Genomic DNA, 16,526 nt, shown 5'->3' with positions numbered 1-16,526 from the left:
TGAGAAATCTAGGGCATCATAAGTTAGGAGATTTCTCTTCTTGATAATTGCTTGTGATATACTTTTACTTCTTGGATTATGATCTTCTCTTCGTTATGTTATTATTGTGTTCTTTTCATCAAGACAATTACCAAATAAACAATAGAAGACAAGAGACACAATATGTAGGCTTGTCAACCAGGGCCAAAACCTCTCACTCTTTGAGAGGAAAACCCAATCAAAAATTCTTCTTATAGATCTTCAATTGACGAATACCAAGACTATGACAAAGACCCTTGACACTAGAGTCCTCCCAAGACCAAGTCACTAGCCTCCTTGATGTTCTTCCTCTTCCCTTTCTCGGCTTCCTTCTAGAGTCTTGAACTGCTCTTCTCGGCTTCCTAGAGAATCTCGGTCCCTTCTCTTCACATTGCTCTTCTCGGCCTCCCTAAAGAATCTCGGTCTCTTAGGTTAACCCTATTCCAGAAACCCTAGAACACTCTTCGCTCCTTGATTAGTCTCTTCAAGAGAGAGACCTATAGCACTTCTACTCGGCTTCCTCTTGCAAGATTCTTTACCCAAACAAGGTCACCTCAATGCAGCAGCAAGTTCTTCGACCTTCTCTATATGCCCTCGGATCTGCTACCTTCGCACGTGGGAGAGTATACACGCCCAGATATGTCTTCCCAGAAGTATCCCTTCCTTCGCTCTTCTTCTTTTATCCTTCGCTTCTCTTTTCTAGTCCTTCTTTGCACTTATGCTTGTAGGCTCTTCTTCACCAAATTGCTTACCTCCAAATGAGACCGAGTGCTTCTATATATACAAGTTACCTCATGTCCTTTAGGCCGACATGATCTTCTAGGTTTCTCCATTCGTTGTAGGTCGACTTGAAGAGGGCTAGTGACAAGGTCTTGGAGGATGACTTTACATAGACAAGTGTGACTCTTTACAATGTGTAACATGACTTCATAACATGACAATGACTCTTTTATTATTTTATGACTAGATGACAAAATTCCTAAAGGCTCTCAATGGGAGCCTTGACTCAAAAATAAAATCTCTTGCTCATGAAACCCATGATGCAAGCATTACAATAATTTTATTTTTCTTCTTTTCATCTCTTTACATAAAAATACAATTACATGTCATTATGAAGACCGAACCTAGTTACACTTTTCAATAATGCTAAAGTCCCCCGCTAATCTCAGAGAGGTGCCACCATGCTGACGCTACGCTACTCTGACTATGACATCCTCCCCATCGTGCGCAGATTGTATCGTCCTCTCTTGGGGCCTATTGGCAAAAAATCTGTGAAGGCAAAGCTCATTCTGCCCGGGCATCTCCATGATGCCAATGTCTACCCCTCCACTACCAATCTCGACCCTGAGCAACAACAGGATAAGTCTGCCTCGCCATGCAATGGAGGTCTCAGTGATCCCCCATGTGTCAAACCCAAGGTGAACTGGATCACCCTCTACCATGACCCTGCTCATCACAAAGTGCAGTAGTCCACCTGCCAACCGGATCCCTGGATCCCCCAACCATACTAGGAGCTCATAACCCCCACTCCTCACGGGATGTGATACGTAGCGTTGCTACTTGTTGGAACCCATCTGGCCCTCATCTCTGACCCTTGTATGTATCCCATGGGTGGACCCCAAGTATCAGGAGTATGTCCCACACATTCCAACCTACCTTGCTCCTACCAGACCACGTAGTGAAATTCGCTATCGCAACTCCTAATGATACACCTACATACTACTTGGAGTCTGGGTGCCCTCCTGTAGACGAAGTCTACCATCCACCGTACCTCAAGCTCCTATGACACCTCAAATTGTCTCATTAGAAGTGCACCATACAGTTCCCTCGCAATCGACTCCCCATGTGTGAGCCCAGGAGTGGAACCTATGCTTCCTCGACAATAAACCACACCATCCCTAAGCCTGTATCTGTCAGCTCGTACCTCCACCAAACGTCTCAACTGGAGAGTCATGGTTGGGTAGGTCCTCGAGGGTATGATCAAGAGTCTGCAGGGGTACTGAAGAACAACCCTATGGATGCCCATGTCCACAAGCCTCATTGGAGGCAACACTCCAAGGGTCCCTTGTGTCGCACCATATGCCACTGCATAGCACCAAGTACCACCACACTCCTCGGCATGCCATTGTACTCCACAGCCTATCCCTATACACCACAGGATACCCCCGCTACCGCTATACCCTCCTATACCGTCCCGTGCCCTGTCTATGTCAAGGCACCAGTCACTCCCCGCGTGTACTCAATATGATGTAAGACACCCCTACTCCACAACGCAATCCAACACACTCCGACATACCACCATGCATCTCCATGCCCATCTGTAAACCACCGCTCAACACTAGATGCTCTCACACATCCCTAGATGTGATGGCCTAGAGTTTTGTCCCTACATGTCAGCCCACACTCGATCGATATCATCACCTCCATCGTCGCATCACTATACCCACCAATGAATGAATCTCTGCTCCAAATCCTCCCTGAGGGATCCAAGAAGCAAATCTCCCTATGTGTCAATAGTGATGCCACCACTGTTCTGCTCCTCTGTGTCCTTTGTGCCCCACACAAATGTGAAAAATCCCCAGCTCCATACAAGGCACCGTCTAGTGGCCTGCCAATGCCACCTCCTCTGACAAAACTCCTGCTAGAGTATGTTGATCATCCTGTGATCCCATGTATTATCATCATACTAAGACAACCCAAAGAGTCTGTCCAGAAACTAGTTGGCCACTAGTGCCAACTGAAACTCCCCAAGCAAATGTGCGCCCTCAACTTCTAGGTCAACCGTACCACCCAAATCGTAGTCAACCAGCATTCTTGGGAAATGATAGGTAGTCCCACCCGAATCCCAATGCCAATCTGAGCTTCCGATATCCCCAAGGCCTAGAAGCTCCTACTAAGCAACACCCGAGTCCACCACCATCTCCATAGCCCACTCCACCGGATACCAACTTAGGATCTCTCGCCATCCAACCCCAAGAGAGGGATCGAATGCACGAACCATGGCACATAGAACAACCCCAACATGCGGATGTTGCACCCTGTGCAACTCAGGTCGTCTCATCCCGCTATCTAGGTCAACACATGAGATCTGACTAGGTAGCTCTGTCTCTTTCTCTCCAATGGGCAAAGGTGACCCAACAGAGTTGCTAGCCCCGTCTATGTATGCATGAAGAGGGTTGCTCCGACTCTCCAATGTGCCCTCTAATTGTACCATTAGGGAATCCAATCGTTCCCCAATGTGAGCCAACTTGGCCGCTGACTCGACACAAACCACTCTCATGCCCTCCAGCTCCTCGTTTTGTAGCAGAATAGCCTCTCGTACTGATGTGGCTTTCCTTTTTAATGCTAGAAGGTTGGCTTGAAACTGATGACACTATTGTGTGCGACCATTGTCCAATACCTCTGTATTTCTTGGCGCCTCATCAAGGGTGGATATGTCTCCTGGTACCTCACCCATTTTCTGTGTGCTGCTATCACTCAAAAACTCGGACACGACCCCAGTCACCACCTCAACGGATGGCACTACAGGGGGTATGCTCTACTCTCTCCACTATGATGTCAACTGGCGCGGTCAAGGAATTCTCCAACACAAGTGACCCCTGCATCATATTGGATGTATCTACTTGTTCCCCACAATCCTGTGTAGATGGTTGCACCCCCACAGCCTGTGCAACTCTAGTGTCTCTTTTGTAAGGAAGAGGATAGATCTAGCCTGACACCTTCATCAACTGGGTCAAGAATTTGCGCATATTAAATCCCCCTTGAGCCATGGGTCGTTTATGGTTAAACCCGTCACTGTGTAATATGTATACATGCACAAATCTTCCCTGATCTAGTTGGTTGCCCCACAATTGGCCAAGATTATGGCTTTGATACCACTGTAATATTCCTAATAGAAATTTACAATGATAAATAAAGCAAACATAGCAAAAACACACACACAAAATTACACCACATCAAACACCCAGAAAATGCCAAAATTTGCGCTAAGCTAAGCCATTTTATTAAGATAGATGTTGGTTACAAGATAATATCAGAATGTATGCACCTGGGCTTGCTCAATGCAAGCTAATAATGCCCAAGTGATGAAATCAGTTGCTCGGACACAAGTGTGGTTGTCCCCAACCAAGCTCTACATTATCCCTCTGAAATCTGCACTATTGACTGCAAGGAATGGCTACTAGGGCCTCCTCCAGTGCGCAAAAAATTCCGGGAAATTAACCTCGGGCTCTCCACCAATAACACACAAAAACCCACGAAGGAATTGGCCAAATGTCGACCTTGGAATTTCAACAGAATTTCCCCTAGCTCCTCTAGTTGTTGGTTGAGTTGGGACCCTTGTTTGACCCCTCAAATCTGCCCATAAAATCCAACCAAATTAATCTTGGCCTCTCCTCAATAAAGCTAAAAAAACCTAGAGAGGATTTGGGCTGAGTCCAACGTGCCCCAGTGACCCCAATTTGTGCGTGGACCTCTAACTGGCTAGCAAACTGGTTGTAGATGAAATCTGCTACAAAATGCTCCAAATTTCTCCTAGAAAATCTCCTTCCCAAATTTTCCCTTATTCCTCCATAGCCACACCATAGACTCTCCTTGCCCAAGTGATTGCATAACAATGCCCAGTGAGCCCCTGTGCAGACCAAGAATTGGAGCAACTCAGCTCTCCCAAACGCCTCACCAACAAACCTGCAAATTGACAAGAAACTCCAGCCCTCTTTGTGGAAGGATTCTTTGCTAATTGGCTGACCCAAATTCCCCTTTTTGCTGGCCCTCCCAAGAGCCACAAATTATCTTCTGCATCCAAGGGAAACTCGCTCCAGATGAAGGAAATCACTGTAAATGTGCCCAATGGCAACTCTGAATTGAGCTCCTCAATTGCCTCACTAAGTAGACACTTGAAGTTCTCCGAAATGAGGGTGGAATTCCCGCTCCGAAATTATTTGTGTTGAATAGTACGGTTGTCTTGTCTAAGCAGCTCAAGAGAACTAATGTTAAATTGTCATATTATCAGAAATACCAAATGGAGACCTCCAAGCTCTATTTATAATTGTTGGCCCTCTCTACTTTGGTGGCCCCCACCTTCCACTAATTCACACCCCTTCCTTTCTCTCTCTCTTCTCACTAGTGCGAATTGCTCCATTGGGTCAAATTTCCTTCTCTTGTGGCCCCCACATTCCACTAGAGCTATAATTTTCTATTTCTCCTAAGTCCATCTGCCAAAAATGCCTCCAATGCCCAAATTACAAAATTGTGCTATGCTTAGCACCTCCCCAATAAACTCCATTAATCCCCTCAAATAAGAGATCAAAATTGGGGATATTACAATCATCTAACCAATCTCTAACCATAGCTGAGACTGCAAGTCATAATGCTTCTTCATCTTTTTGTGAAAGAGCATTAGTTGCTATATTATCTTTACCTCTTTTATGTAGTATGTCTAAATCAAAGGTAGCAATTTTCTCTAACCATATTTGTTGTTCTATTGAAAGAGTTTTTGTCAAAGAAAATATTGGAGGCTATTGCGGTGTATACATATCAAGAATTTGCTTCCTAGAAGATAATGTTGCCATTTGGCTAGGGCATGCATGATGGCAAGCATCTCTTTGTCATATGTAGATTTTAAACATTTTCTTTTATTAAACTTCCTACTTTCAAATGCTCTAGGGTGGCCATCCTACATCGACACAACCTAACTCACATCACACAAGGACACGGAGGACACGAAAATACGAGAATCCAACACGTGACATGATGACCCCCCGGAACATGACACAGAGGTCATCAGCCAAACATGAGATCTCTCCCCCATAGTTGGGGAGGTCATGGTTTGACTCTCTTGATTCCCTCAAAGTTAGGCTCTGTAATCAGGGCAAATGGTTTACCCAGTTTACCATTCATGGATCATGGAGAGGGATTTGTATGGTTTTCTGCAAGATGTTTTCCTTGGAAGATGAAAAAAGGACAATACATAAAAGTCAACTCCAGAACTTAACAGAGCAAATTGTACAAGCAAAAATGGAGGGGAAGTGACATAGGAATATTTCCCTAAAACAAAGGTGCCAATTCTACATAAAACATGAAAGTGAGTATTGCAAAGTAGCCTAAGACCAGAGTTACTTACTTCATATGAAATGCAAAACTGTTTGTTTACACAGTTCTCCAAGATAATCTGGGTCACACGAAGGACATGAATGACAGCTTCTCGAGGAAAGTGAGCATCATCCTCCATTAAATTTCCCTCCAACAGGAAATCCCTTCTTGGTTTAACATATTTTTCAAAGAACAAATTGAAATGACTGAAAATATCAACCCAATGATAAAAATCACCCTGCAAAGACCAGAACCATTCTCATTAAAGGCAGAATAGTAAACTCTCAAAAAATGAGCAACATCAATATCAACAAAACGCAACCAAAAGATTTTAAATATACCTTCTCATACTCCCAGCTGAATGTTTTCAGAGGAAGCTCTATACTTTCAAAAGGAGTACCGATAACAGTGTTGATAAAGGCCCTCACTTTTGGAGGCTGAAAAAGCACAGAAAAATATCATTATTACTAAATATTTCAGGAAAAGTAAACAAAGACAGAAACTTTATATTACTACAACCAAACTTGGAGATTCAAATATACTTTCTGGAAGAACTGAAGTAGCATCATATTAATTTAGAACAGAAGGAAAATTCTTAAATTGCAGAAACTTCAATAAACCCATTTTCCAAGCTTCAACAGTTGACGAAGAATAGCATTGATTGTGAGGAAACCGAACACAAATGACATAGGTCATACCAAAAGCAACTCATGACAAATGTCTATAGTAAGATAATTTCTGCTAGTGGTCCTGTTGCTAGAACACAAAAGATTGAAGCTCATTTGAGATTAGTATCACTAGAGTTAGTGGCAAATGACAATGTCCTAAAAGAAAACTGGCTATCAATTAGCTATAACTAGCAACTTGCATGATTTTCTTATTTGATTCTTATTCAAGAATCCAAATATAATCTCTAGCTTTAATTTTGTTGATGATACACGGAGATTGTCACAGTTGCAAGCTTAATTCACTAGGAAGCAACCTGTCATTGCCAGTAAAATTCTATCCATGTAAATTTATCAGCTTTTTCACATTTCTGATACTTGTATAAGAAACTTATCTAATAATAAAACTCAATTTCTATCATTTTTATTTATAGCCATTCAATGACAGTGGAAACAGAGAGTCTTCTTAACCATCCAAGTGGGTGAACCCTAGAAGAAAACATTTTCTCCCATTCTGTTCAGTTTGCCAGCCAGCAGCCCTATCTGATCTACAGATAGCTAGCCTCAAAGGCCCTCCATCTATGCTCTGGACAGTGCTTTGTAACATCTAGCTTACTTATCAGATGAAGGTGCTTTGTGACATCTAGCTTACTTATCAGATGGAGGTGGGTCATACATTTTGAAGTACATTAACCACTTTTGTAATCAAGTGCTTTCATTTAACGCTTACGAGCATATTGGTATGGATCACAAGTTGAGTTTGATGATTGAACACATTTTGGTTGTATTCTTGTTCCCATGCTTCACCTTGGTGATTATCCCCAGCCCCTAGTCCAGTCTAACCTTGTTTGAGGCATTTTCTTTCCACTATCCAAGAGGGGCATAAATAGGAGGCACTGATTGAAGTTGTGTGCCCATGGTATAAAAATCCATACTTAACATTTTCTACCTATCCCCATATCTGTTGATTTTGGGTAAGCATTGGATTTTCTCTAGCTCCAAAATTTTGTGGAGGGGCTAGGGCACATGAGATCTCCAAGGCCCAGAAATTGTTTGGAGAAATTCCACCCGGATGAGGAGTTATTAAAATAATTAATATTTTTAATGGGTTCCTAAGTCTAAACTTAAGAAAATAAAGATATTAATGAGTATTAATAAAAATATGGGTGAGAAGCTTCTAAGAGACGAAGATCAAGTCTATTTTAATCTTAGCCGTTGATTAGAGACTTAATCTTAGTCGTTGATTCATCAACAGAAAAAGTATAAGAGAAGACTTGAGAGTCATTTGGAGACACACCGGGCAAATACTCAGTACCCCGAGGGAAATCGATTCTCAAGGAGAAGGAGTTCAATTTCAGAGGGAGAGTTGCAGGGTGGAGGAAGAGGAGGGCATCAACAGCAGTCAGTGGGTAAGGAGGAGGTGGCACAGGGAATTCGAGAGACAGCGCAGAGGGAAGAGCAGGCAGACAGCACCATTGGAGACACAGTCCTCACGCAAGCTGACGCAGAAGTGACGCAGAGGTGGGTGAAGGGTCTCCAAGGTGTCAGAACTTCTCTAGGAAGAGGAGAAACTTTGTCTCAAGTGTTTTCTCTCAGTAGTGTCTCAGTTTCTCTGTGAAATCATTCCTTGTAAAGCGATTGTTGCTGAAGATTAATAAAACCCTCATCTGTTGCACTGGTTTTCCCACATTGGGTTTTTCCATGGACAATTGTCCAAAAACAATTGTGTTGATGTGATTGATTCTTGTGCTTGTATATCACTGTTATTTTCTCTATTTAATTATGTGACAACTGCAGTAGAATTTATTTTAATGTTTACTGAAGGGTTTTCATAAATAACTTATTGTGAGAAATAAGTAGGTGAAATAAATCAGTTACTGCAGTAGAATTTTGTATTAGAAATTTTCACATGGTATCAGAGCAGAGATCGGGCAACAGGATAGAAGAATCTGCTATGAGTCAGGAGTATGATGCCGAGACATCAACTCAAAGGGACTCACGCAGATCTCCAGAGAAAGAAGAGAGCACGAAGAACATGGATCACGATTATTCTATGTTAGCTTCCAGACTGGAAGAAGAAGTCGCTTGCCTAGCAAGTTCTGCCTCCTCTGAGGTTTGGTATATAGATAGTGGAGCTTCCTGGCATATAACTTGAATACGAGAATTTTTTCCGAATTATCAGGAAGAAAGGATGAATTTTCAAATCACCATGGGAAATAAGGCAAAGTGTACCCTCGTAGGAAGAGGTACTGTAGTCTTTCATACAAAAGCAAGGGATCAGCTCAAGCAACCAATGTGTTGCATGTGCCAAGATTGGGGATGAACTTACTCTCTGTATCTTAGCTTCAAAACAAGGGCTATTACGTTTTCTTCATTAAGGAGAAAGTATATATCAAACACCCGAGTCGGAAAAAGAAGGCCCAAATTGGAATCAGAAGTAATAGGTTGTATAGATTACAGCTAAAATCTCCAATGGCACTGATAGGCAGTAGTGGGGATAAAGATTTGAATGAACTATGGCATAGGAGGATGGGACACTTACACCATAGGGCTCTAAGAGTTCTCGATAAAACAATATCCGGAGTTCCTAAATTAAGTACCGAACGAGATGATGTATGCAGAAGATGCGCACTAGGTAAGTACGCTAAGGTAGCATTTTCCAAAAGCAACAATAGGGCTAAGAGTGTTTTGGGATTTATACACTCAAGTATCTACACACCCATGTCCACAAAAGCTCTTAGTGGTGCCGAATATTTCGTCACCTTCATTGATGACCATTCCAGAAAGACTTGGATCTACTTTCTGAAAACCAAGGATGAGGTTTTTGGTCGATTCAAAGAGTTCAAGGCTCTAGTTGAGAATCTGACAAGAAAGAAGATAAAGATATTGCGCTCAGACAATGGTGGAGAATACATCGACAAGGACTTCACTGATTTTTGCACAAGGGAAGGCATCAAAAGAGAGTGGACAACCCCCTATAATCCAGAGCAGAATGGAGTAGCAGAAAGGAAGAACCGAACTATTGTTGAAGCAGCTAGGGCAATGTTGTATGATCGGGATATGCCCAAGTTTCTATGGGCAAAAACATGCAACATGACAGTATATATCCAAAACAAGACTCCTCACAGGGCATTAGGTAAGATTACTCTAGAGAGTGTCTTCACCGGTAAGAAGCCTGAGGTGAGTCATTTTAGGATATTTGGGAGTTTGGCATATTGCCATGTACCCGAAGAGAAGAGGAAGAAATTGGATTAGACTACAAAGAAAGGATATCTTGTAGGATATAGCGAGAATGCTAAGGCATATAGAATCTATCTTCCAAGGAATAGGAAGATCGTAATTCGATGGGATGTGAAGTTCATGGAGGACAGAGCCTTCAGAAAATCCCGAGAAATGCCTTCTGAAGAGCAGTCAAAGGATGATCCGTTGGTACAACCACTTCGACCAGCAGAAACTAGCGCTAGTATTTCTCCTAAAGACAAAACTCCAGAGGTGGAGCCTCAAGAAGAGGAGGAGCAGATAGATATACCCACTACCAGTGGTAGAGCAAGTCGGGAACTTCGACAAATACTACGAGATGCAAAGGATTTTGTCGAGGCACCTAGGAACGAGAAAAGGGAGCGTAGACAGCCAGACAGATACCAAGCCTTGGTGGCTTAGGTTGGAGAACCCTCTAGTTTTCAAGAGGCCATTCAGCATCAAGTATGGGTAGATGCTATGGTGGAGGAATACAGTTCTATAATGGTCAATGATGTCTGGGAAGTGGTACCTAGGCCTCAAGACAGGTTAGTTGTAGGGTCGAGATGGCTCTACAAAGTCAAATACGTTGCAGATGGAAGCGTAGAAAAATGCAAAGCCAGGTTTGTGGCTAAGGGGTTTGCTCAGAAGGAAGGGATAGACTACGAAGAAACCTTCGCCCCAGTAGCCAAGTATACTTCTATTAGATCTGTGATATCCCTTGCAACTCAGATGGGGTGGGAGATTCACTAGATGGATGTCAAGACATCGTTTTTGAACAGGGTGATAGAAGAAGAAGTATACATTGAACAACCAGAAGGTTTTGAGACACATGAGAAGGAATCTCATGTATGCAGATTGAAGAAAGCTTTGTATGGGCTTAAACAAAGCACCTAGAGCATGGTAAGGTCGAATTGATGGTTACTTGGAGAAGATGGGATTCGGCAAGATTGACGTTGATCGTAACCTCTACTATCTGGTTGTAGAGAATGAGCTTCTAATTCTGGTTTTATATGTGGATGATCTCTTTTTGACAGGATCATCCAGGCTCATCAAAGATTGCAAGGAGAACCTAGCCACAGAATTCGACATGAAGGATTTGGGACGGATGCATTATTTCCTAGGGTTGGAAGTTTGGCAGCAGAAAGGTGAAATTTTCCTTGGGCAAGGGAGATATGCTACAGAGATTTTGAAAAGGTTCAGAATGCAAGATTGTAGACCTATGGCTACTCCAATGACCACCAACTGGAAGAAGATTGATGCATCTGAAGATAAACAAGTCGATCCCATCTTATACAGGCATCTCATAGGGTCCCTAATGTATTTGGTCAATACTAAGCCATACATTTCTTACGTTGTCAACACCCTCAGTCAGTTCATGGTAAAACCAAAGAGGGCACATTGGGCAGCAACCAAGCATGTTCTCAAATATATATGAGGAACAGTCAATCATGAACTGATGTACGCCCAAGGCAATGACATCAAGTTGAGTGGGTTCACTTACGCAGATTGGGCTAGAAGTTCGGTAGATCAGAAAAGTACCACTGGGTACTGTTTCAGCATCGGATCAGGAATGACCTCCTAGTGTAGTAGGAAACAGAATTCAGTGACCCTGAGCTCAACTGAAGCTGAATATATGGCAGCTAGCACAGCTTCGTGCGAAGCCATATGGCTTAGTAAATTGCATGTGAATCTATTCAGGAGAAAGATGGAAGCGACCAGTATTTTGTGTGATAATCAGAGTTGCATCAAGCTCTCTGAGAATCCAGTCTTTCCTGATCGGTCGAAGCACATTGATATCAGGTGTCACTTTATCAAAGACTGTGTCCAACAAGGGGCAGTACAGTTGAGGTACACTCCAACATGAGAACAAGTGGTAGACATTCTCACCAAGGCCCTAAGAAGAACAAAGTTTGTTTACTTCAGGGAGAAGATGGGGATGGTGAAGAATCTATTTCAGTAGTAGAAGCGGATAGTATAAGGACTTGCAATGCAGCAGTTAGCAATGACAGTGCTATGGGCAGCATGATGCAGCGTATTCAGAGGGAGTTGTGGTACAGATGTAGCAGTGACAGTTACAGTGTCATGGGCAGCAGTACAGGTAGCAGTAACGCAGTGGATGAGGGGCAATTGGCCGAGCATCAACAGCGTAAAGGACCAATGTCATGGATCAGTGTGATGCTTCTATTGGGAAGTATTGCTAGGGCACATTCCTCGCTAAGAGGGAGTGTTGATTTTGGGTAGCATCGGATGTGCTCTAGCTCCGAAATTTTGTGGAGGGGCTAGGACACATGAGATCTCCAAGACCCAAAAATCGTTTGGAGAAATTCCACCTGGATGAGGAGTTATTAAAATAATTAATATTCTAATTGGGTTCCTAATTTTAAACTTAGGAAAATAAAAATAATAATGAGTTTTAATAAAGATATGGGTGAGAAGCTTCTAAGAGACGAAGATTAAGTCTGTTTTAATCTTAGCCATTGATTAGAGACTTAATCTCGGTCATTGATTCATCAACAGGAAAAGTATAAGAGAAGACTTGAGAGTCATTTGGAGCAGTGTTGTTAAAAGCGCGATTAAATCGTGCTTTTTTCAAAAAAGCGCGCTTTTTTCCCTAAGCCGATTTAATCGTGCTTTTTATGGGAAAAAAGCGCCTAAAAAAAATTTTCCCGCTTTTTTCGTAAAAAAGCTCGGGGGTCCGTGGCAGCACGATTTATAATGAAAATTTGGATTTATTAATTATTATTTCATGATCTTTGTACAGGTTGGAGTCCCAGCGACTTAATGACATGGTCTACGTCTACTACAATCTTCGATTGTGGGTGAGGCAACTTGAGAGGACACCTGATGTGGATGCCATCTCATTGGATGGGATTGACACCACTGCTGCATGGAGGGTTGAGGCCGAGAGGCCTCTCATGGATTCTACTGATGATTGGTTAGTGCAAGATGAGGGGGAGGAGGAGGAGGAGGAGCAGGAGGAGGAGCAGGTGGAGGAGGAGGAGCAGGAGGAGGAGGTGACACCGCCTACCCGGGCTACCACTAGGACCAGTAGAGGACGTGGTCTACCTCCTGTAGCTCATACTTCTAGTTCTTCAGCTTCTAGAGCACATCAGACTCCATTTCCATTTCCACCAGCACGGGCACCAGCATCTACATCTAGAGGGAAAGAGAAAGCTGTGACATTTTCTCACAAGAGGGGTAGAGGAAATCAATAGGATTAGACTTTCATTTTATTGTATATGAGTCTATGACATTATGACATGATGAGATACATTATCATATTTTTTGTTGATATTTTGAGGCTGAGTTGGGACTCAGGAGTCAGGACTTACTATTCAGGACATGATTCAATGTTATGTGTGATTTTAGCACTAGAAATGATATTAAACATCTTATATATTAGTTTTCTTATCATATTTATGTGTCAATGTATTTATTTTATGTTGTAGATGGTTTAGATATTAAAAAAATTGAAAAAAAATGAATATTTTTGTACCAAACGCTTTTTTCCCGCTTTTTGCGATTTTTTCCGCTTCATTCCCGGCGCCGATTTAATCCCGCTCGCGCTTTTAACAACATTGATTTGGAGACACACAAGGCAAATACTCAGTACTCCAAGGGAAATCGATTCTCAAGGAGAAGGAGTTCAATTTCAGAGGGAGAGTTGGAGGGTGGAGTAAGAGGAGGGCATCAGCAACAGCGGTCAGTGACTGAGGAGGGGGTGACGCAAGGAATTCGAGAGACAGCACAGAGGGAAGAGCAGGTAGACAGCACCATTAGAGACATAGTCTGCACGCAGGCTAACGCAGAGGTGGGTGAAGGGTCTCCAAGGTGTCAGAACTTCTCCAAGAAGAGGAGACTTTGTCTCAAGTGTTTTCTCTCAGTAGTGTCACTGTTTCTCTGTGAAATCATTCCTTGTAAAGAGATTGTTGTTCAAGATTAATAAAACCCTCATTTGTTGCACCGGTTTGCCCACATTGGGTTTTTCCGAGGACAATTGTCCAAAAACAACTATGTTGATGTGATTGATTCTTGTGCTTGTATATCACTATTATTTTCTCTATGTAATTATGTGATAACTGCAGTAGAATTTATTTTAATGTTTATCGAAGAGTGTTTGTAAATAACTTATTGTGAGAAATAAGTAGGTGAAATAAATCAGTTACTGCAGTAGAATTTCGTATTAGAAATTCTCACAATATCCACATCACAATCTTCAAGTTGAGTGCTATCTATCACCAATATCGACTCCTTGTTTTCATCATTCTTGTCTAGGAGGATGGAAACTTTTCCCTAAGAGGTTGATGCAACAGAAAGAAAAGAAAGAGCATGAGCCATTATGATAAAATGCAAAAGATTGGCTAGGATATAATAAAGTACGTGGACAAAAGTCTATCCTGAGCTCTACCTCCCTCATTAGCCCTCACCCAACTCTTGGCTAATGCATAAGCAAATCAAAATGGAAGGAACTTTGATATCCCAACCCTAACAAGCAAGAAACCAATTCATCTTTACAAAGTAATTAATGCATGTGACCCAAGCTACGCAAGAAAAGAAAAAAACATTAAAGAAAAAGGTGCACAAGAGGGGTGGTAAAAATAGGCCAAGGAAAGGGGTAACTCAAGTCCCACGATTGCTCCCTCTTCACATTATAACACTCAAGAATGATGGTATTTTATAGGCAATGCACAGATGGTGGCATCTTCCATGAAGTAAACCCCCACCATACCACTATCCACTTGCACTTGTTGATTGATGTATCAGCTTAGGCATTGTTCCTCCCCTTAAGGTTGGAAGCACCTAATAGGGGCTCTAGATAACTCTACCATATCTAAGCATCGTAACTTGTTTACAAACCCTAAGCTATAAGGACATTTAAAAATGACGTATGTGTGTGAAGTACTCTTGTGGCTTTTGCATTAAATATGGTCCATTATGATATTCTTATGGTTACTTCACCTATGATGATGATCTCACTTGATTTTTTAGGGTATGTTTCAGATGTTTTTTCCCAAGTACAATCATTGTCCCTTGAAGGATTGATTGAGACTTTTGAAGCACTTCAGAGAGGACATCCAGCCCCACTTGATGACTCTACTAATCAATGAATGAATTGAATTGATTTTCAATGAGCAATGAAGCTCAATAAATAATACAAATATATTTACAGAAATAGAAACAGCAAGTTTCTACTAAGCAATAGAAACAGCAAGTTTCTACTAAGAAATAGAAACAGCAAGTTTCTTCTAGAAACTGCTAATAAGACCACATGTGTTCTTATCTGAATGAGCATTAAACACTAAAATAGCATTATTCTAATACCCTCCCTTAATGCTCAATCTATTTACAACACCTATAGACCCTCTGAATTTTACAAACTTATCAGGACCAAGGGGCTTGGTGAAGATGTCTGTTGGCTGCTCCGTTGTGGGAACATACAGCAACTGAATGGATCCGTCTTCAACAAGCTGTCGAATGTAGTGACAATGGGTTTCCACATGCTTTGTTCGTTCATGGAAGACTAGATTCTTGGCAAGTTTGAGCACTCCCTGATTATCACAGAACAAGGGAGTAGGACCTGCCTGGGAAACATGCATATCCGCAAGCATACGTCGAAGCCAAACTGCCTCACAAGATGCCTTAACTACTCCCCGATACTCTGCTTCTATCGAGGAGAGAGCCACTGCCTGCTGCTTCTTACTAGTCCATGTGACAGCACCAGATCCCAGACTAAACACATACCCAGCTGTAGATTTACGGTCATCAACTGAACTGGTCCAATCGAAATCTGTGTAACCACTGAGTGTAGGATCGGAACTCCAAGTGTACAGAAGTCCATAATCAAGAGTGCCACGCACATAACACAACACACGCATCGCTGCTATCCAATGATCAGCCTTAGGAGCTAACATGAAGCGTGAAATGTAGCTCACTGTAAAACTGATGTCAGGTCTAGTGGCAGTAAGGTAGATGAGGCTGCCCACTAATTGCCTGAATAAAGTTTCATCCACAAGTGGTGAGGATGACTGAGCTGAAAGTGTGAGCCCTGATTCCATAGGAGTCGTGGCAGGTTTGCAATCCTGCATTCTGAACCTGTCTACAAGATTTCTAGCATACTTGGACTGAGAGAGAAAGATGTTGTTCTCAGTCTGCCAGACTTCAACCCCCTAAACAGTAATGAAGAAGTCCCAAATCTATCATATCAAAAATGTTGCACAAATCCTGTTTGATCCCATGGATCAAATGTGCTGAACTGCCAGTAATGATAAGGTCATCCACATAGACAACCACAAATAGAATATCATTACCAGTATGCTTGATATACAGGTTTGCATTAGATGGACTCCGCTGAAAGCCATGATCTGTTAGGTACTTATCAATTTTCATGTACCAATCCCGAGGAGCTTGTTTCAGACCATAGAGTGCTTTGACTAATCTATAGACTTTCTGTTCTTGACCGGCAATCTTGAATCCTGGAGGATGTGTCATCTATACTTCTTCTTGTAAGTCACC

General features: G+C 42.2%; 1 protein-coding gene across 1 annotated transcript in view; it reads right to left on the bottom strand.

Annotated features, from left to right (window-relative positions):
• LOC149205660 (E3 ubiquitin-protein ligase UPL1-like) overlaps window positions 1–16,526 on the bottom strand; it is an 89,833-nt gene that overhangs the window by 59,106 nt on the left and 14,201 nt on the right. Inside the window, 2 exon segments of the mRNA XM_089395135.1 lie at window positions 6,140–6,346; window positions 6,450–6,545. Coding sequence (XP_089251261.1) covers window positions 6,140–6,346; window positions 6,450–6,545 — 303 coding nt within the window.

The sequence above is a fragment of the Pinus tabuliformis genome, chromosome 1_2, assembly GCF_031772625.1.
Source record: "Pinus tabuliformis cultivar Carrire ecotype Pingquan chromosome 1_2, CPIR1, whole genome shotgun sequence".
Classification (NCBI taxonomy): Eukaryota; Viridiplantae; Streptophyta; class Pinopsida; order Pinales; family Pinaceae; genus Pinus; species Pinus tabuliformis.
This window is presented reverse-complemented; position numbering and strand designations above follow the sequence as displayed.